This window comes from Girardinichthys multiradiatus, chromosome 3 (genome assembly GCF_021462225.1).
Source record: "Girardinichthys multiradiatus isolate DD_20200921_A chromosome 3, DD_fGirMul_XY1, whole genome shotgun sequence".
In the NCBI taxonomy this organism is placed as follows: Eukaryota; Metazoa; Chordata; class Actinopteri; order Cyprinodontiformes; family Goodeidae; genus Girardinichthys; species Girardinichthys multiradiatus.
This window is the reverse complement of record NC_061796.1, coordinates 37,650,095-37,671,609: the sequence shown is the minus strand read 5'-3', so window position 1 is coordinate 37,671,609 and position 21,515 is coordinate 37,650,095. Positions and strand designations below refer to the sequence as shown.

Below are 21,515 nucleotides of genomic sequence, written 5' to 3'. Positions count from 1 at the left end.
ACAGAGATTGTATCATTACTTGAACATCCTGATAATTTGTTTCTCACCACAAATCAGACAAACAGAGACTCTGTCCTCTCTATAAATAGCTCTGTAGAGAAGCAATGGGCTTTTGAAGTCAGACTGTCAGATTTGATGTCACATGTATATCTTCAGTAATCTGGCTGGAGGCAAATAAATAAAGTATCTCTGGAGAAACAAGACATGAACTAGCAGAATAGACATGCAACAGTGGGCTTGTGAGGGTTTCAGACATAATGCTGTCAAAGGTAAAGCTAACTAAGTTAATTGCTACAGCTTGCTGCCATCTCCACTCTGGTCAGTATGACATTTTCATTAAATGCAAGTGAAAAACAAAAGGAGACATGCCTCAAAACATGTTCATCTGCAACATCTCATTGAAATAATACATTTCTTATTATCTCTTGGAAGTTAAAATATGCTTTTAAATTAAGAGTGCAGCTTTTCTAAGCATCCTCCTACCCAGCGCCTTCTACTCTTTCTGCAGAGAGCAACATTTACGTGTGAATTGCTTCTCTTTGTGCAATATTAGAATTTAAAAGTGCCAAGAATGCATAATTTTTCCTGGGCTTAAAAAAGCAAAAAAGAAATAAAAATTGAGGAGGACAAATACGTTTTACTGGACCTGTGGCACCAGCCAAATGTAATAAAAGGAGAATTCAAGCAGTGTTTTTAGCAATGAATTCCTTGGAAAATTCAAACCTCTTTGCAGCACATAAGAATGTGAAAGATGTAAAACTACTAGCGGTGATAAATAATCAGAACTTGTGATAACCCAATATTAAATGTGCAACAAAATGTGCAACATGAGAAAGGCAGGTTTTGTATCCACTTTGGTTTCCAACTTTGTTTCCTCTTGCCCTGTTCTGTGTTATTTGTGGAAGCATGATCGATCTAAAATAAAGAGGAGGAAAACGAAACATGCAGTCTCCCTGACTGAAGCGTGTCACAGTAAAGTTGAGTAGGTTTACAGCTCTGTTGAGAAATATACATGCATTCATCATCACTATTATATTAAATTAGGACTTTTAAAGATGCATTTGAACCATTATGTTTTACAGTAGAATGATAATGCCACAATCATTAAAAACATCAGCAATATTTAAAAAAAAAACACAAGAATTTGGTGCACAAGTTTGAATTTATTGTGGATTTTATGTAATCGACACAGGGTCAACATTATTACTACAGACTCAATTATATACATACATCCTGAGATAATGTCAGAACTGATTAGCCACATTTTTAACTGGTTCATTTCTTGGCATAGACCCAGTTTGTAAAGATAATCCATATGTTTTCACTGGGGTTGATATCAGGGCTACTAGAAGTAAAATGTTAGCCTGCTTTATCCATTTCAAAAGTTGCTTGTGTTTATTGTCCTGTGTTAATGCCCTAAATAAATTTGGTTAGACGTTCATGTTCAAACCTGCGAAGTGAGGCAGGTTTTACATCAACATGGACTGTAAGAGTGATGACCAAGAAGAAAGTCCAATCTTCAAAATCAACATTTCCAAGCCTGACTGAACTTTGCATCTGCTCACACGTATGAGCCAAATACCCTCTAGAGAAAAGGTTTACCATCAGAAGAAACAAAGGGCTGAGCTATTTGGTCACAACAACCAAGACTGTTTGGAGGAGTTTCCTCCTAGATGAAAAAGCTGAGTCTGTGTCAGGAAACAAACTAATTTAAATAAACTCTTCTGAAAGGAAGAGTGGTCAAATATTCAATCAGAATTATGCCAGAACATTGTTGATTTTCACAAAAAGCAAGTGGTTTCTTTGCAACTTGCAAAATGGCATTTATTGAAACATTAGTGGAGATGCATGCAAATATTTGAGGTGGTGGTCATTTTGCCTCTTTCAAATTTCATACTTTTGTATTTTTGATTGTTTCATACCTGACTGTTTTGGGTATGAAATGCACCTGTCTACTGTGGGAAGTTTCATACCAACCATGCATCAAGTCGTACCCACCAGGGGGATGTTTCTTATCTGCTTTGACAACCTCCCATTTGAAGTCATTTTCAGTAATCTGCTCAGTTGTCTACTCAAATTAAATATATTTTTATCATTCCAGTAAATTATATGTATTAGAGGGAGGTCGCTTTTCTAAGATTCAACAGGATGTAACAGGGATCAGAACAAGACTAAATGGGTATAGAGTCTAATACACAGTTATTAGCTGATAATATATGATAAAGTGTAAGATTTTAGTATTTTTATGAGCATTTATCTTCATAATTCATTAAAATGCTGACTACAACAGAAAATAAACCAAAACATCATGGTTTAAATATCTGGGTAAGAAATGGTTTGTTTACAGGTATAAAATAGAAGCGATGAAATGGCAAAGCAGGAGTATGAAATGAGGGTACTAGCTTACAAAGGCCAAATTCACCTGGAGCCATACATTTTAGCCTGTATGTTTGGATTAGAGAAAATCAAACATTTGCACCCAATACCTGTTTTAAAAAATCTTTAAAAAAGTTCCTTGTTGTAAATTTATTCCACCTTGCAAGAAGAACGTCTCAAATGCATCTTCAAAAGCCATAGAACAATATGATTTCCATATGATAATGAGGATGTGAACTTTTCTCTGCAAAAAAGAAATTGAAGTTTTTGATACTAAACATTAATGAAAAATGACCAGGCACTGACCTAAAATTCTGCTGTGGAACAACTTTGGATTTTTCTCTTGCTTGTAACTAAACTTTGCAGGAAAAGTTTCTGTACATCCAACATCAATTGTTCTAGCAATCCCACACCACACAGCTAAAAAAAACCCATCACCTATCTTTGGGTGACGCTACGAAAGAAACCAATGGAGTTTTCATTATATAAGGTGAAAGGTATTTTCAGCAGCTCCCACACACAGCTTCTGTGTTGTGCACAGCAGAGTTGGAGAGCTCATCTCATGGACCTCAAAAGCGCTGCTGCTGCTTCTCGACCTCAGCTCGAACTGAAGCTGAAATAGTCCTTCTGCCCAAGGGAGTACGTGGGGGTGGTTTGGTGGGGACAGGGTGGTTGTGGTGGGGGTATCCTGGGAGCTGGGTGCAGGAGGAAATGAGCAGAGGGGAAATATGCATCAAAAGTCCCATGAGTCAGTTTGTGCCTCAGAACAATCTGCAGCCCGTGGGGCTGTAAAAGTTCTGTCTCGTAAGTAGGCCATGTCAAGTGCACAGGGAAATATGGCCCATGGGTGCCCTGTGATCAACCAAACTGTTTAATTTTTTTAACTGTTTTTTCTTGTGTTGATGTGTCTGTCCACTGCCATTGGCCACAGAAGAAAGAGATGCTCTCAATTACAGAAAATCCCCTAGCTTATTTGAAATTGGTCTAATTATTACAAAGATTTAAAGCTTTGTGTTTGTGTTGGCCCACATCCCTCCCTTTGTGCTTCCTGCATGAAATGACATTAAATTCCACTCTGCTCAGCATAAATCATGCTGCAGTTGTTCTGGGGTCATACTGTCAGTGTTTATGAAGGCTTGAGCTCATTTACTTCAAATTTACAGCATAGTTATAAGCCAGTGTTTTGGGAAATTTGTACTGTAGTGTTCCTACACTGAGCTGCAGTGAAACAGTTTTGTGTCTCCCCTGTGGGTGACAATCATGTGGCATTATATCCCCCAATCCATTTGCTTTACAGAAGAGTTTCACACTAGAGACTCACTTTACTGCACACAAAGTCCAGAAAGAGTATGGCTTCATAAACATCGAGCTATGATTCACACTTCGTTAGGTCTGTAGGTAGAGATAAATCAAAGCGACAGTTTTGTTGCCCATAAAGCATTCGATATCCCTGTTTGTCTTGCCAGAATCCTGGCAGGTTATTCGTGGGGTCTAGAAAAGTACTTATTCGCCTTATACCTTTTCACATTTTGGCATAATACAACCACAAAGTTTATATTATTTCATATTTTATATGAGATTTCAACACAAAGTACTCAATAATTCTAAATCATGTGAAAAGGTTTTGCAAAAAAAAGTCTGAAAACTGGGAAAGGCATTTGTATTGTGTACACTTGCCCCCCCTAAGTCAATACTTTGAAGAACCATATTTTGCTTCAACTGCAGCTGCAATTCTTTTGAGGTATGTCTCTATCAGCTTTGCACAACTAGAGATTGAATTTTAATTACTCAACCTCAGTCAGACTGGATGGAGATCACTTGTGAACATCAGTTTCTCAATTCAGTGCAGTTTTGCCAGAGTTACCGTGGTTCTGTTGGCTGCTTCTCTAATTAATGCTAACTGTGCTCTATCTGTAAGTTAACATTGCTGTGGAAATAATCTTCCTCCTTTTAGATTTCTTCTGTTTTGTCACATTTACATGTTTCAGATCAACAAACAAATGTTAATACTACACAATGTTGACTCTAGTTAAAAATACAGTTTTTAAATGATGATTTTATTTAAAAAGGGAAAAAGCTGTAGAAAACAACCTGGCTCTATCTGAAAAAGTAATTGGCCCATAAAACTAATAACTGCTATGAACTGCTATTAAGCATGTGTGATAACTGGCAATGAGTCTGTTACATTGCTATGAGGGATTTTGACCCACTCAGAATCATTTTAATTTAAACACATTTGAGAGTTTTCCAGCATTAATGGGTTGTTTAAGCATCTCAATTGAATTTATGTCCAGACTTGTATCAGGCCACCTTTATTTTTTCTTGTTTTGGAGCCACTCAGAGGGTACTTCCTGGTGTGCTTTGGATTATTGCTTCGATGCAAAACACAAATATGCTTGACATTAATGTCACAAACCAATGGCCGGACGTCGTCTTTTAGGATTTTTTCTGGAAAGCGGAATTCATGGTTCCAGTAATAAATGCAAATAATCCCAGTCCAAAATAACCAAAGAAGCTCTAGAACATCACACCACCAACACCTTGTTTGACTCTCAGTATAATGTCTCTTTTCTGAAATGTGTTGGTTTTATGTCAGATGTAACTACATGCACATCTTCCAATAAGTTCCACTTTTGACTTGTTAGTCCACTGAATGCTTTCTAAATGTTTTGGGGATCAGGATGTTTTTTGGCATATATTGGAGGGGCCTTTCTCTTCATTTTGGTCAGCAATGGTTTTTGCCTTGGAATTTTGCCCAGTCTCTGAATCATGAACACTGGCACTTAACTGAGACAGCTGAGGCCTGCAGTGGTTTAGATGCTGTTTTTGGAGTAATTTTGGCAGGCCGACCATTCCCAGGGAAGTTCATCACCACTGTTCCATGTTTTCTCCATTTGTAGATCATTTGACTCATTATGGTTTTCTGAAGTCCTAAAGCCTTAAAATTTGCTTTACAATCTCTTGCAGACTGATAGATGTTAATAACTTAGATTTTTTTTTTTTATGGGCACATTTTGTGTTACTTCTTGAGATCTTTTAGCATACTTCATGATATCAGACAGGTTCTACTGTAGGTATTTCTTGATTCTACAGGTCTCGCAGGATTTAGGTCTGAGTGTGGCTGGTGAAACTGACCTAAAAATGTGGTGAACCACAGTTAATTCATACAATAATCTGCAAAGGCACCAGAAATCTGTAGGGGAGCAAATATTTTTCATAATACTGTAGCTGTACGGCCATGTCTTGACAGGTTTGCAGTTGTGTCACACTATTTCCATTTACAGATGAATGATTAAACAGTGCTCCATGAGGTGTTGCTTGAAATGTTGTTTTACAACCTAACACTGCTTTAAACTTATCCTCAACTCTTTCCCCAATCAGTCTACTGTTCTCTAACAAATCTTTGAGGCCTTCACAGAACTGTTGGGTTTATACTGGGATTAAATTACAAACAGGTGGACTCTATTTACAATTAAGAGACTTCTGAAGCCAGTTGATAGCAATGGATTTTCCTTAGGGGTGAATAGGAGTTGGATTAGGACTGAATGTAAAGAAGCACACCTTTCATATTTTTTATTTGTAAAGCAATTTGGAAACCATGCATCATTTTGTGTGACAGGGACTTTTGCAAGGCACTGTGTGTATCCACTTCTTAAACCTTTTGCAAGCATCATTTTAGTCTCCTAGTACATTTGCAGTAAATATCATGTTGACAGTGGTTTCCAACAGTGCTCCATAGGCCAAACAACAACAATGTGCTATAAAATCTCGACAGGATTACATCTAGTATAACAGTGACAATGTACTTCATGGCCCCTAGTACTTAAGACTGAGCTAGGCATCCTTACTGAGCTCACTTCATGACATCCATTTAGTCGCTTTTGTCCTTGTTAAAGCCATTTTTTCCTCACATTGTTCTCTGTGGATTTTCACTGCTTTTAAAGTTGTTTGTCTTTAAATTATGCATTATCAAACTCACACAATTTTCAGTCTTCCTTTTAAAATATTTAGCTTTAGTTTACATGCCATTTCCGGTCTCTTGTAACATTGCAGCTTTTTACCCTCCCATTAAATGAAAATAGATGTTTCCTGTCGAAAACTGAAGAGTCACCAGAGGCGGTTCTGCTTAGGATAAATAACATATAGGAATTTGACATGAATATTCAGTCATTCTCTACACCACTTCTTCCATAGTGGGTCGCAGGGAAGTTGGTGCCTATCTACAGCAATCTATGAGCAGGAGGCAGGATACAACCTGGATAGGTCACCAGTCCATTACAGGGCAGCACACAAACAACCATGCACACACTTATTAACACACACCTAAGGGCAGACCAATTAACCTAACAGGCATGTCTTTGGACTGTGGGAGGAAGCCAGAGTACCCAGAAAGAACCCACACATGCTGGGAGTTGAACTCAGGACCTTCTTGCTTGCAAGGCAACAGTGCTACCAACTGCGACACCGTGCAACCAACATGAATATGCAATTAGTAGTTATTTTCGCTTTTGAAATTATTGTCATAAAAGACTATAATACTTGTGACTTGTTTTGAAGAAAGAACAGTGGTAAAATTATTTCTTAGTCTGATCACCTGCAACAAAATTTGACTTTAGATGCCTCTTGCTGAGTTATTTTTGGTCTCTATAAAAGCTTGACCTCAGTAAGGAACATATTAACATAGGCCTACAGGGTCAGGTCAGATCATTTACATATTGACTCTTACAAGTTAGGACTGTGATGCGAGTTAAAACTGAGAAACTGCATATCTTCCATAATTTCTTTTCCAGGTTGCATTTCACATCCAGCCCTACAGAGGGAGAAATGACCAGACTTTGCACGAAAACATCAAGTACATCATTGACAGGTAGGTGCTCATCTGACTGCGCTTCATCACTGATGCAACTCAAACAGAAATCCATTAGGTTTGCATGCATAGCTGAAGAAACAAGGGTCAAAACATAGAAATACTTTTAGGTTGCTTTTTAGGATTACATAAGGCCCGTTTCATGATTTATAAATGGGTCTTCGATGTGAAAGCGGTTTTCTTTTCTTTTCAATCTTTTAGTATCAAAGTACGTATGAAGGAAGGTGCCTGTTAAATACACACATAGTTTAAAGCCCCCTGCTGAAACCAAACTCTTACAGATGTTCTTAGGTGAAAATCTACATGTTTTACCAAAGTTGTTTAGGATATCAGGTAAAAATATCCATTGCAAACATACACCTTTCATTTGCAGGGAAATATTCAGTAAAATGGTCTTTACTAAACTGCCATTAAGTGATTTATACAAGGATGGTGAATATTAATGTTCCACACAACCCCAGCAAATATAGCTCATTACAGCAAAGCATTTACTATCACTAAAAACAAATAATTTCAATTAATTAGAATGCCACTGAAATTTCAGTTCATTTTAAGAAGGTAAACTCATATATTATGAAGCTTCATTATAATTTAATAACATAGAGAAGACTGCTGACTTGAAAGTTGTTCAGCAACTTATTATTGACACCCTTCACTCAGAGGGTAAGCATCAAAAAGTCATTCCTAAAGACGGTAGCAGTTCACAGAATGCTGCATACAGGAATATTAATATTAATAGAAAGTTGAGTGGAAGGAAAAAGTGTGGATAAAGGTGCACATGCAACGGGGATAACCAAAGCCTTCTGCGGACTGTGAACGGAAATCCTATTCAAGACTCCAGTGGAAATACACAAAGCGTACACTGCAGCTGGAGTTGGAGCTTCAAGAGGCACAACATACAGATGAAACCATAAGGGCAAAAACTGTCACTTTTTTGTGTCAAGCCACTCCTGAGTATTGAGTGCATGTACTGTACATTAACTACAGACATACTTTACAATACGCTGACATTGCTGTATTTAGAAATATTCTAATTTTCAGAAACTGGCCTTTAGTCTTTTATTTGCTGTAAGCTACAATTGTCAAAATACCAGAAATAAATTGTTGAAATGTATCACTCTGTGTGTAATGTTTCACTTTTTGAATTGAATTATTGAAATAAATGGCCATCTCGATGATATTCTAAGTATGTTCAACACTTACTGGTTATGTCTGTTCTTTATCTCTGAAGGTACGGTGACCACGGGGCCTTCTACAAGTTCACTTCCAGCACAGGGAAGAACCTTCCTCTGTTCTACATCTATGACTCCTATCTGACTCCACCAGAGTCTTGGTCTGAATTTTTGACTCCCTTTGGCTCCCACAGTGTGCGTGGTTCAGCCTATGACTCTATGTTCATTGCTCTGATCGTTGAGGAACGTCACAAGCATGACATCCTCGCTGGTGGCTTTGACGGCATGTACACTTACTTCGCCTCCAATGGCTTCTCCTTCGGCTCCTCTCACCACAACTGGAAGGCAATAAAAGCCTTCTGCGACGGGAACAACCTCCTTTTCATCCCCAGCGTTGGACCCGGTTACACCGACACCAGCATTCGACCGTGGAACAACCACAACACGCGGAACAGGGTGAATGGCCGTTACTACGAGACGGCCCTGCAGGCAGCACTCAACGTGAGGCCAGAGGTTGTCACCATCACGTCTTTTAACGAATGGCACGAAGGGACTCAGATAGAGAGGGCCATGCCTAAGAAAACTGTAACCCGTGTGTACTTGGACTATCAGCCACACGGACCTGAGCACTACCTGGAACTCACCCGCAGCTGGGCCGAGCAGTTCAAAAAAGAGAAGCAGCAGTGGCTGATGTGAACTTTGAGTCAAACTAACTTTAAACAGCATGCTCTACGGAGTCTGAGTGATAAAATGGCAGCAAATGCTCATTCTTGTGACTAAAACACAATTTTGAGGGTCTTTGGTTAGAGCAATTTTACCAGATTTTTCACAGCCTCTGAAGTGCTCTGTGGGTCTGTCTGATCTGCTCTTACACCTGTTAATCAAAAACAAAATGTCTATCTCAACAGTAAAAAGATAACTCCAACAATTGATAGCCAAGAAACATTTTCTTCCTTGATACACAACACTAAAGGTTTGTAAATGAGTTGACTTTTTCTTGTTTGTGCACAACCTGATTTGTTTAATTTCTCATATAATAAGACAAGTTGATCTTTTTTTTTTTTTAAATACAGAAGAATTTACATTTAGACATTAATCTGACCATAGAGCTAAATGGAAAGCATTCTTAGCCTTTATGTTTTTGGAGTGAATAATCATACAACATAAAACGAATGAATTTCTAAAACAAGAATTGCGTACGCAACTTTGGATTTATTGTGGGTTTATGCCAATCCACACAGTCAAAATTCCAAAATACCCATTAACACTGCATGACTACCAGAAAAACATGGTTTAATTATGTTTTTGGTTTATTTTACTAAGGTTTTAGGTTGAAAAACTGCCAGAAAGGTCTCATGTTAGGAAGTCTATGTGGAGAATCAGCTCTTTCACACCTCAAAATCCAATATGGCTGTCTAATGTGTAAACCTTTGGGAAGCACTGAGTAATCCAGCCCATAACCTTTCAAGGTTTGGTCCTGAACTTACCAGCTACTTTCACAGAACTTTTCATGCAACTTTCTTCACCTGAAAAGTTATATGATTACCTTCTAAATTACAGCAAATTATGGGCTGTTTTATAGAAAACAACCAAGATTTGATTTAGTTGTAATAAAAAGCTGTTTATTTGCACTTCCTACAACTTATATCTCATTACATCTTTAACACACAGCACTAGAAAACACTCCTTAGTGAAGATGTTGCTACAGTGATTGAAATTACAAAATGCAGAGAAATATATTATAAATAATGTATTACAATAAGCAAGTCCTTTTGAATTTGCTATTTTATAAACATAGTATAAGCAACCGCAGGAATTTTTTCCCCCGGGTTTCACGGTTGTCCAATTGAGTTCGCACTGGGAGCTCCTAAAAACAATTGTCTTGATGAGCTAAGATCGGTTTGTTTGAAGAACTGATCTTTTTGATTGTTGGTGTTTAGTTCTACATCGGTTAATTTGTTCCTATTTACCTTAAAATTAATACCAAAATTTACTGTATCACTGAAGTCAGCCTCAAGGCAGCTGCAGTACCACCAGTATCTCTCAGGTTCTTCTTTTTCCAGTTATTTAATGGACCTTTGAGCACTGTTTCCTAAAGAAAATATTTAGAAACCATTTTTCTGCTTTGAATAGTTTTTTCTTAGGTCTAAAACTTAGTTTGTCTCCCACAGGCCAATTTCTAGATTTTTTTAAGCAAATTTTCTAAAATATTCCGTCATTGACAGGTACAAGGACTGGTCAGTTTTCAAAAAGCGCCTTTAAATGATCACCAGGACGTCAGCCTCCTTGGATGCAAATATAGGAATTAAGATTTTAAAACTTCAGATATTGTTCATCACCTACAGAACAAAATGTCATTGTCTGTTTTGCTAATTTGTTGCAAAATAAGTAAAATCAGAATATACCTTCCCGGAAAACCAGTTTCACTCACACATGCCTCTGGTGACAAGAGGCAACTGAAAAGTGTCCTTATGAGTGCCCCCTTTTGGATAGTGCTTGTTTGTTTCCTCTTTATTTGCATATTTTAGATCAAATTCAACATTCAAATGTAACTTTTAGTCTGTACAGCTGAGGCATACGTTTGAATTGTATGTGAAAACACAGCAATCTGACAACAACTGAACAAATGGAAGTGCTTTGTAAAGAGGATCTGGTCAGAATATTTTTCCATTGGCGCTTTTATGCTATTCAACTTCTTTCTATGCCGCAACACAAAGAGCATCAGACTGTTCTTCTATGTGGCGTTGACACTCTAGATCCAGTCTAAAAGCTCATTTTTAGTTAAAATGCCTCAAAATGCCTTTTAAGTGATTTCTGATTTAAATAATGCATAGTGCATCAAGTAGAATAAATCGGTAATTAATTTTACAAATGATTAATATATGCACAGAAACGAAAGACAGCACTGTTGCCTTGCAGCAAGAAGGTCCTTGGTTTGACTCCTGGCTGGGGGTCTTTCTGCATGGAGTTTGCATGTTCTACCCGTGAATGGGTGGGTTCTGTCTGGGTTCTCCCGCTTCCTCCAACTGTCCAAAAATGTGACTGTTGGGTTTACTGGTCTCTCTAAATTGCCCTTAGGTATGAATGGGTGTGTGCATGGTTGTTTGTTCTGTATGTTGCCCTGCGATGGACTGGCAACCTGTCTAGGCTGTACCTCGCCTCTCACACGTAGACCACTGGAGACAGACACCAGCTCCCCCGTGACCCAGTATGGAGGAAGCGGATATAGATATTGGATGGATGGACATAAGATGAAAAAATCAGAAAGGGAACAACAGAAAACAGTTAAGGTTCTGAAGATGATTATTGTCTTGCCCCAGCCGAATCTGTCGTGGCATGGTGTCGTCTGAGTCAAGCGCTGGCTCAGACACAGAGTTAGAACCTTTTGCAAATCAAAATTCATAATCTATGTCAAAATCTGTCAAACGTTATTTGGCCTGAATTTTATGTTTCTTGATATAAATGCTCCCAAAAGCAGGAAGAATTAAAAACATTGTGTTTTGTGAAAAATTCATTGGAAATCCTACTTCATTACCCAGCTGTGCTTTCATTGTCCGCAAACATTTGTTAGTGGAAAGACGTACACTACTGGACATTACCTTTAAAACCTCAGCAAAATAATGACAAAGCCTTAGAAATTTTTAAATGCGTAAAGAAAGTTAAAAATTGAATAAAACTTTTATTATAATAATTTATTAAACAGAGCTGCATCAAGAAATTAAGATAAAAAAAAAACCAGCAACTCCAGTTTAAGATGCAAGTAGGCAAATGGCAGAACAAAGGGAACAATAAAAAAAAAAAAAACAGGGCAGCATCCTATAAATTATTGAAATTAATGTGCTGTATTAAAACAACATACAGTATATTTATAAGTATATTCCTTTCATGGTGTTATAAAGGATATCTTAGGCATACAGTAAAAATGACTGCTAAGCACAGAAAGATTTAAAGAGAAAATATTACTAAACATTCAACTGACCTTATTTAGTCTCTTTCTGAATAAACTGAACTGATACATCGTGAAACACTCCTCCACCCCATGACTAACGGTTAACCGAAAGCAAAATGTAATCTCAAAAAGAAAAAGCAACTCTCAGTTTGAGAAGAAAGCCGCCACCTGTGGCCGTAGAGTTATATTCTTTTTTACTGGAATGTCCAGTTCTCATATTCTTGCTTTCCTGAGTGTCTTCGGGCCAGAACTGGTTGTGCGTCTTAGCGTGCGTTTGGAGTGCGTGGGGTTTAAAGGTCATTCCTCCCCCGAGTCCTCTGACATTCCATATTTGTGCTCCAACATGTCGAGCGTGGCAGAAAGGGCACTGAAAACAGAATTAGGGTCATTTCTTGTTTAACACACCAAGTCCATTTCAGAGTAAGCGTGGGAGGTTTGGGGGAGAGGGGGACGGTGATGGAGCTCAGAGTCAGAGAGGCAAAAATAAACACAATATAAGGAGCTGACTCTGTCATTTAATCCCAGCTGGCAGATATTTAAGCTGAGGTTGTGTCTAATCAGGCGAATTAATGCCAAACAGCTGATTACAGTAGGTCCTTAACTTTAATTAAGACGATTCATAATCACGGCAGATTTTTCACCGAGTACATTGTATTGGTGCTGTACTGAGACAGTAACACAGCAGGTGGTCCATACACGTGGATTTTTATAGGAAAATGAAACGAACTCTAACTGCAAAGTCTTTTTACTGAATAAAAACCCACACCTTTGCAGCCAGTTTGCTAAGTTTAAAAATTTAAACATCTGTTTATAACGTTACAGCAGACTCAAGCTATCAGTTTTCCTGCATGAATAGGAACGGAGGATTTGCTCAGGAATCCAGAAATTCTCATTACAGTCTTTACCTCTAAGAATATCACAGAATTTCTAGTTATTCTAGTGCTAGTATTCAGTGCTGGGGACGTTTATTTATTTGAAACAGCACCAGATCAGAAAACTTACCAGCCTGGTCTGATGACCTGGTATTTACCAAGTACGGACAGGTCAATCACCGTTGACCCCTGCCGTGTCTCGTCTCCTATCGGTCCTCCATCCACCACCACGGCTAGTTTTGACCAGAGCTCCTGAAACTCCTTTAACATGGAAGCAGCCACATTCAGCTTACCAAACGCTGCACACCGTTCAAAACCCAACATCTGTTTCTGAGACTTACATGTACTTCCACCGTGCTGGTGTGCGAGCTGATGTTGGCGCTGGTCAGTGCCAGTGGTTCCCCACACATCTGGCAGAGGCGCCTCATAAAGGCATGATCGGGGATACGAACGCCTACAAGCTAAGTGAAACACGGACATGAATATAACAGCTTACCTCCTAAAAGGACACATCACTTGGGATTTTGCTTAAATGGTTGTCCGATTAAAGAAAGAGACGTACTGATGTAAATGGATTGAGATTTGTATTCAGCTCTTCAGACCTTTCAAACACTAGAGTGACAGGACCAGGCAGGAGATCATGCAGAAGCTCCTCCTTCACCTTCACCTTACAGTACCTACTCAGGAAACAAAGAGTTAGGGGTCCTCTACCTCTTTAATGACTAAACCGAACACACAGTCACTTTAGGTGTAGAAAACAGAGAACTAAAAGCCTCTCCTAAGTCAAAATCTAATCATGATGCAGATCAGCACACTCACTGAAAGATATCCTGAATTTCTCCAACACAAATCGCCAGCGGCTTCTGTCCGTTCCGTTCTTTCACTCCGTAGATGTTTTTGACAGCCTCAGTGTTTTGGGCCAAACACGCCAGGCCGTAGATAGTGTCTGTGGGCACTGCGACAATGTGACCATCTTTCAGAGCCTTCACTGTGCAGCTCAGGATTTCCGAATCATCTGAGGGTTGAGGGGAAACAAAACGGTAAGCAGACGATCAATAGCAGGATCTCACCACTGACAATAATACATACATATTTGAACTGCACTCCTTCAGAATGAAATGGCCATAAAACAAGAAACATCAAAAACAAATGCATACATACACAACTCAAAAATTTTATTTGATCTCCTATAGCAAGTTGCACCTAAATCACATGCTTTTGCTGCCACCAACAAGCTGCTGGAACCATTCTGAATCGATATTTGACGTTCTGGACCTGCTTTAAGCACAGTTCATAAATTCTCTGTAGGGTTCAGGTCGGGATAATGCCAGAAATAATGTTTGTCTTTCTAGGTCAGCAGCCTTTCATTTGAGGGGGAAATAATGCCTCACTGTGGACAGTCAGTGACACTGTTGTTCCAGTAGTTCCCAGTTCATGGTGGCTTTAAACCTTAGTGCACAGGTGTCAAACTCCAGTCCCAGAGGGCCGGTAACCTTCAACTTCTAGATGTTCCTCTGCTTCAACACACCTGAATCAAATAATTAGGTCATTAGCAGGACTCTGGAGAACTAGACTGCATACTGAGGAGGAAATGCAGCCATTTGTTTGAGGTGTGTTGGACCAGGGACACATCTAAAAGTTGCTGGACACTGGCCCTCGAGGACTGGAGTTTGACACCCCTGCCTTAGTGGTTCTTAAGTTTTCTCTCTGAACATTTTGACCACTTTACTTGCTCTAGAAGGTGATAGTTTGGGTTTGATGGTTGAAACCTGAGTGTTGAAATGAGACAGAAAAAACACATGTATTAAAAATGTTGGAAGTGTCAATATTTTGTAGCTATTTTATCCAGTCATTTAAAACTTTATTAAAAAACTTTATAATCTTTATTATTTAAAAAATCCCAACTGTTTCTTCTGGCAACACAGTGCAGCTGCTTCTCCGAAAAACGGCATTATCCTGCCTTTGAAGCTATAATTTGCAAACAAAGCAGAACACCATCTCTAACCGCACTACACGTCAAACCTTGAAGCAGATGGGTTACAGCATCTGAAGACCACACTGGGTGCCACTCCTGTCAGGTAAAATTCGCAGACTCAACAAAACTGGACAACAGCAGGTTGGAAGAACCATGACACGTCTGGCCAAGCTAGAACAGCTTATTTCTCATCATTAATAGAAGAGAACAAGAATAATCCTAGGTTTCTCTTTAGTACAGTTGCTAAACTTACACAGAGTCATAGCTCTGTTGAGCCATCCATTCCCTTAGCTCTTAGCAGTCATGACTTTATGGGATTCTTCTTAAATAAAATTAATTCTATTAAAAAGAAAATCTTTGACATACCCCCGAAGATGATTACTTCATCCTCACCAAGTGAGACAACATCGGAAATAACTGCAGAACCTGATCTGTGTTTGGACTGTTTTGATCCTGTGAAGCTTCTTGAGTTATCAGAAATATTAGCTTCATCTAAACCTTCAACTTGTATGTTAGACCCAATCCCAGAGGAAGTGTTCCCTCTGATTACCAGCCCCATTTTAGATATGATTAATCTATCTTTAGTAAATGGATATGTACCACAGGCTTTTAAGTTAGCTGTAATTAAACCTTTACTTAAGAAACCTTCGCTTGATCCAAATGACTTGAAAAATTACAGACCTATATCCAATCTTCCATTCTTATCTAAAATTCTTGAGAAAATAGTTGCTAATCAAATGTGTGAACATTTACACAGAAATGACCTGTTTGAAGAGTTTCAGTCAGGCTTCAGAGCTCATCATAGCACCGAAACAGCTCTGCTGAAAGTCACTAATGATATTCTTATGGCCTCAGATAATGGACTTGTGTCTGTACTGGTTCTGTTAGATCTCAGTGCTGCATTTGATACAGTCGACCATAATATTCTCTTAAAAAGGCTGGAATATGCTGTAGGGATCAGGGGAACAGCACTAGGCTGGTTTAAATCTTATCTGTCTGACAGATTCCAGTTTGTTCATGTAAATGATAAATCATCTTTAAACTCCAGGGTTAATTGTGGAGTACCACAGGGTTCATTACTTGGGCCAATTCTCTTTACTATATATATGCTTCCAATAGGTCAAATTATCAGGCAGCATGGGATACATTTTCACTGTTACACTGATGATACTCAGCTTTACTTATCCATAAATCCTGATGAACCCAACCAGTTAGATAGACTACAAGCATGTCTTGAAGATATAAAAACTTGGATGACGTTAAATTTTTTGCTTCTAAATTCAGACAAGACAGAAGTTGTAGTCTTTGGACTGGAGTCTTTAAAAAGAAAAAAACTGCTAAGTCAATCACTTAACCTGGATGGCATTAAATTGACCTCTGATAATATAGTAAAAAACCTTGGTGTTATTTTTGACCAGGACATGTCATTTAAATCCCATATTAAACAGGTTTCTAGGATTTCTTTCTTTCATCTCCGGAACATTGCCAAAATTAGAAATATCCTATCCAGGAGTGACGCTGAAAAACTAGTCCATGCATTTGTTACTTCAAGACTGGACTATTGTAATTCTTTACTATCAGGATGTCCACGAAATGCAGTTAAAAGCCTTCAGTTGACTCAAATGCTGCAGCAAGAGTTCTGATGAAAATTAAAAAGATAGACCATATTTCTCCTATTTTAGCTTCCCTTCATTGGCTCCTTGTTAAGTCCAGAATAGAATTTAAAATTCTCCTCCTCACATATAAAGCCCTTAATGATCTAGCTCCATCATACATCAGAGATCTGATGGTTCCATATGTTCCTAACAGAGCACTTTGTTCTCAGACTGCAGGTTTACTGGTGGTTCCTAGAGTCTCTAGAAGTAGAATGGGAGGCAGATCCTTTAGTTATCAGGCTCCTCTCCTGTGGAACCAGCTCCGGTTTTAGTCCGTGTGGCAGACACCCTGTCTACTTTTAAGGCTAGGCTTAAAACTTTCCTTTTTGATAAAGCTTATAGTTAGAGTGGCTTAGTTGGTTGGAGTAAGGTGGAGTCAGGTTTAGCCTAAACCGGCTCAGATATGGTTGAGGTGCAAACACACCCTCCATTTCTGCTACCTGAATGACCCCTTCTCTTTTCCAATGGGTGTGATCAGTCTGACAGAGGGAGGTATCCCAATCATTGTGGTTTTTAGTATAACAATGACCATGAGTGGGACCCTTTGTGGGGTTCCTTGAGACGACATTGTTGTAAATAAGCGCCGTTTAACTAAATAATCTGAACTGAAACTATCTGTGTAGTTATGCTGCTATAGGCTGCTTGAGGACATAACGACCACTTTCACCCTCTTCGCTACATTCTCACACTACTCTCCAAATTTGCATTATTTGCTGTTATTTCAGCTTTTAACCTTGTTCTCTCTTTTCTCTTCCTTGAAGCTACATCTGGCCTGGCTCTGTGTCTACATGTGACACCTTTCTGGAGAGGGGAATCGTCCGAGCTTCTGCTGGCAACAACTTAATGCTCTACTGATGATCCACATGGCCCTGTCTTTTAGTGTTTAACCCTTTCTCTCTCCTAGATATAGCAATTGACTGAGCTTCTACTGTGACTAACTCTATGTGCTCTCTTTCAGACTCTAACCTTGAAAACTGGCTCAGGGTTGATCTATTCTTTCTTTCTAGGTGAAACTACTAAAGGAGCTACATCCATTAACATTTACTTTTCCTTCCCATAGAAAGTACTTCTGGATCAGTGCTTCTGTGTTCTTTTTGTGTCTCTGCTCTGTTCTCTCAAACCCCCAGTCGGTCGTGGCAGATGGCCGCTCACACTGAGCCTGGTTCTGCTGGAGGTTTCTTCCTGTTAAAAGGGAGTTTTTCCTCTCTGCTGTCGCTACATGCATGCTCAGTATGAGGGATTGCTACAAAGTCAACGACTGTGACTGTCCACTGTCTCTACATGCTCATCCAGGAGGAGGGAATGCTGCAAGTCACTGACTGGATGCAATCTGCTGGGTTTCCTTAGATAGAAAAACTTTTTATCCAATTTGAATAAAAAGCTAACTCTGACTGCACTGTTCAATGATTAGGATTAATAGGAATGTATGTACCTGACTGTTGTGAAGTGCCTTGAGACAACATGTGTTGTGAATTGGCGCTATATACATAAACTGAATTGAAAATTGAATTGAATTCTGTTGAATCTCAATTTCAGCTGTGATTTTCAGATGGAGGGGTGAGATTTGATTGAAAACAACATACAAGCATGGATCCATCCTGCCTTGTATGGATGGCTCAGGCTGGTGGTAATATGAAGGTGTAAGGGATATTTTCTTGGCCTACTTTGAGACCCATAGTACCATTTTCATATTGTTTAAAGTCCACAGCCTGTCTGAGTATTGCTGCTCACCATCTCCGTCTCTATATGACCCTGATGGTACCTCCTGTAGGATAATGCTCCATGCCACTAAACCCAAATCATCTCAAACTGGGTTTCTTGAACATGTCAATGATTTCACTGTGCGCTGCCTACATAGCAGCAGCCAACTGAGTGGTGATGCTACCAACATGTAACTAATAAAGTGGCCGATGAGTGAGAATTATTGTCTAAAACCTCAGCGTAAATACTGTCATGCAGTGAAACCGTGGTAATAATACTCAGAATTATGATATTGTGAGAATCTCATACAAACCCATGGCTGAATAAATGACACTAAAAATGGCACAGAGCAAAATGGATTAAGTTATTACTTAAAATCCACAACATTTCATCTATTGATTGTATGTGCCTTCTCAACGTCCCTTTAATATGATAACAAAACAAACAAAAAAAGGTTTAACAACACTTTCAAGGAGCTGACGTGTGTTTTGGTTTACGTTACGATTGTTTAGTCGTTAAACTCTGTCCCATTCAGCCGCAAAACTATCTGCGTCTACAAACTGACTGGGACCCAGTATACTGATCGATTCCGAATTACATGCTGACATGGGTACCTGTGTGGGTCTCCTGATGAACCACCGGCCCGGTGGAGGTCGGCGGCAACAAACGGAGCAGTTTGGTCTTCGGTACTTTACACATTTCGGGTTCGAGTCGACGAGCCACCGCTGAATTGTGGGATCCTCCGAATTTAATCAACCCCGCAGCAAGAAATCCAAACAAACTCATAGAATCAAGCTCAACAGAAACTACGGCGTGGTGTTCCACCAACCAGGAGCATGTTATTGCCTGATGCAACGTCAGATAACTTCCGGGTTACGCAAATGAACGATGACGTCGCTTTCTTAAAGGTATAACTGCCGAGTTTTTTTTTTTAAACTACGAGAATAAAGTCGGAATTTTTCTGACAACTCATCCAAAAAGCGCAGTCTTTAAAATTAGTTATGTGGAGCAGCTTGTGGAGTTATACTTTAGTATCGGTTTTACAAATAAGCACATTCCTAATCTTTTAGCACATCTGCATCAAATTATTACCAGTATCAGGACTTTGAAAGGATTGCGCATATGATTGTGTCTGTTTTGGAGAAAGAAACACAAAGACTTGGAAGAAATTGCTTGTTTTGTGGAAGAGGAGCTGTCATTACTTCATTCACGTAATGTTATGACTTACCAAATTATTCTCGTAATAAAAAAAAAAAATCTCTTAGCATGGTCCTCGTACAAAGTAAACATGTTATCAAAATATTTTTATAAAAAAAAAAATTAAATGATTTATTTTTGTATTTATTGGGTTGTTGCACGTTTAGTCCTCGACGGATTACGTCATCACGCGATGGGCCAAGTAGGAAAATGTGAAACACCTGTGACTGTTTTAGAAAAAAAACAATACCGAGGTATATCTACAGCTATGGCCTCGGGCACAGGTAAAACCGTTTTCTAAAACAAACAATAATAATAAATAAAAAAACAAAAAAACACTTGCTAACTAGTTTGTCATTTTAAATGTTTTCACTTAAACAGACGGTTTAATGGATGCGGATATGAAGCACACTGTTGAAGAGGACCTGGTTTTCTTGCAACAGGTCGGTCTCAACATTATAAGACTGACAACTGCATGTCCAAACGGATCTTTCAGCAGCACGTTTGAAGCTAAATAAACTTGAACTGTTAATAAACACTTAATCAGCTTACAGCTGATGAAAAACAAAAATACTGTTGATCAAAAAATTGAATATTGCCAAACAAACAAACAATTTAATTATTCCAATAGCAAAGCACTGCTTGGATGCAATATTTTTTAGCCAATGTTTTGTGCTAAATCTGCTTACCAATAAGATATTTGGTCACTTGGATGGACTTTCACCTCTTTTATGTAAGTAAGTAAGTAAAATTTTATTTATATAGCACCTCTCAAGACACAGATCACAAAGTGCTTCACAACACTAATACAAAGTACAATTGGAATAATATATTTATAAATGTAAAATAGAAGATAAGATAAAATCAAAACTAAACTAACCAAATGCAAGCCTAAAAAGATAAGTTTTTAGCTGTTTTTTAAAAGACACCACTGAATCCGCAGTCCTTATACACAAGGGGATAGAGTTCCAGAGTCGGGGAGCTACTGTTGCAAAAACTCTATCACCCTTAGTTTTCAGCTTTGTGTGATGTACAGCCAGTAGGACTTTATCGCATGACCTCAGAGACCTGTCCACACCTAAAATAACTCTTGGGGACCAAGATGAAACTTAAGAAGAGGGAATGTGATAACTAAAATTAATATTGTGATTGTCATATTCAGTAATGTTGCAGTTTCGTGTCTCTCCAATATTATGGGGCCCTAGAAAAAAGACTTGATACAGAAAAGCCTTCTGAAAAGCTTGTACTTTACTTCGTCTGGGCTTCATTTGCATGAATCAACCAGCCTGTGGCTCTGTTGAGATATTGACAACACTCAGTAGAGCTTATTCTATGGCATTGGTGTCTTGAATCAATTCTCAAGTGTCCACTGTTCTGCATGTTTCAGATCAGGGTTCTCCAGCTCCAGTCCACAAGAGCTACTCTGCTGAAGCTTTGTGATGCCTCCCTGCTCCAAAACAACTGAATCAAATGAATCATACATTACCAGGCCTTTGCCAAACAGATGAAATTGGCATCTTCACAAAGGTTGTCAGCAGAAGGCATAAATTGTTTGACCTCAAGCAACTTGTGTTCTCTGCCTGTCCAATCTTCTTCTGGATGTTGGGACCTTTAGTTCCAAACTTTAATCTGAATAGAAGACTTTAGACCACTAAGCAACAGTCCAGTCCCTTTCTTCTCAACACAGGTAAAGGGCTTCTCACATCATTTCTGATTCAGTAGTGTCTTGGCACAAGGAATCCAGCAGTTAT

The 21,515-nt window shown here is 38.8% G+C and overlaps 2 protein-coding genes across 4 annotated transcripts in view; one reads left to right on the top strand and one right to left on the bottom strand.

Annotated features, from left to right (window-relative positions):
- The window catches only part of LOC124865309 (glycoprotein endo-alpha-1,2-mannosidase-like protein), a 44,868-nt gene extending 35,525 nt beyond the window's left edge, over positions 1-9,343 (top strand). For all 3 annotated transcript variants that reach the window (XM_047360301.1, XM_047360300.1, XM_047360299.1), the window contains 2 exons: positions 7,167-7,243; positions 8,475-9,343. In XM_047360301.1, the coding sequence (XP_047216257.1) occupies positions 7,167-7,243; positions 8,475-9,111 (714 nt within the window). In that variant the 3' untranslated portion in view covers positions 9,112-9,343. The remainder of the gene's footprint in view (positions 1-7,166; positions 7,244-8,474) is intronic.
- A 2,731-nt stretch (positions 9,344-12,074) lies between these two features.
- On the bottom strand, positions 12,075-19,443 carry yrdc (yrdC N(6)-threonylcarbamoyltransferase domain containing). The gene is made up of 6 exons (XM_047360305.1): positions 19,182-19,443; positions 14,056-14,251; positions 13,799-13,913; positions 13,578-13,697; positions 13,367-13,497; positions 12,075-12,731 (listed from the first exon to the last, which is right to left on the bottom strand). Exons 1-6 carry the CDS (start codon positions 19,351-19,353, stop codon positions 12,662-12,664), a joined length of 804 nt encoding a protein of 267 aa, XP_047216261.1. The 5' UTR covers positions 19,354-19,443; the 3' UTR covers positions 12,075-12,661.
- Between the last annotated feature and the right edge of the window lie 2,072 nt (positions 19,444-21,515).

What these genes read in the sequence shown, in the direction of transcription:
- yrdc (XM_047360305.1), bottom strand. Translation starts at nt 19,353, where the DNA reads ATGAGTTTGTTTGGATTTCTTGCTGCGGGGTTGATTAAATTCGGAGGA. An exon ending in CCAGCACGGTGGAAGTACAT is followed by an intron (nt 13,498 to 13,577) that starts GTAAGTCTCAGA and finishes TCCATGTTAAAG; the next exon opens with GAGTTTCAGGAGCTCTGGTC. An exon ending in CAGGTCATCAGACCAGGCTG is followed by an intron (nt 12,732 to 13,366) that starts GTAAGTTTTCTG and finishes TTCTGTTTTCAG; the next exon opens with TGCCCTTTCTGCCACGCTCG.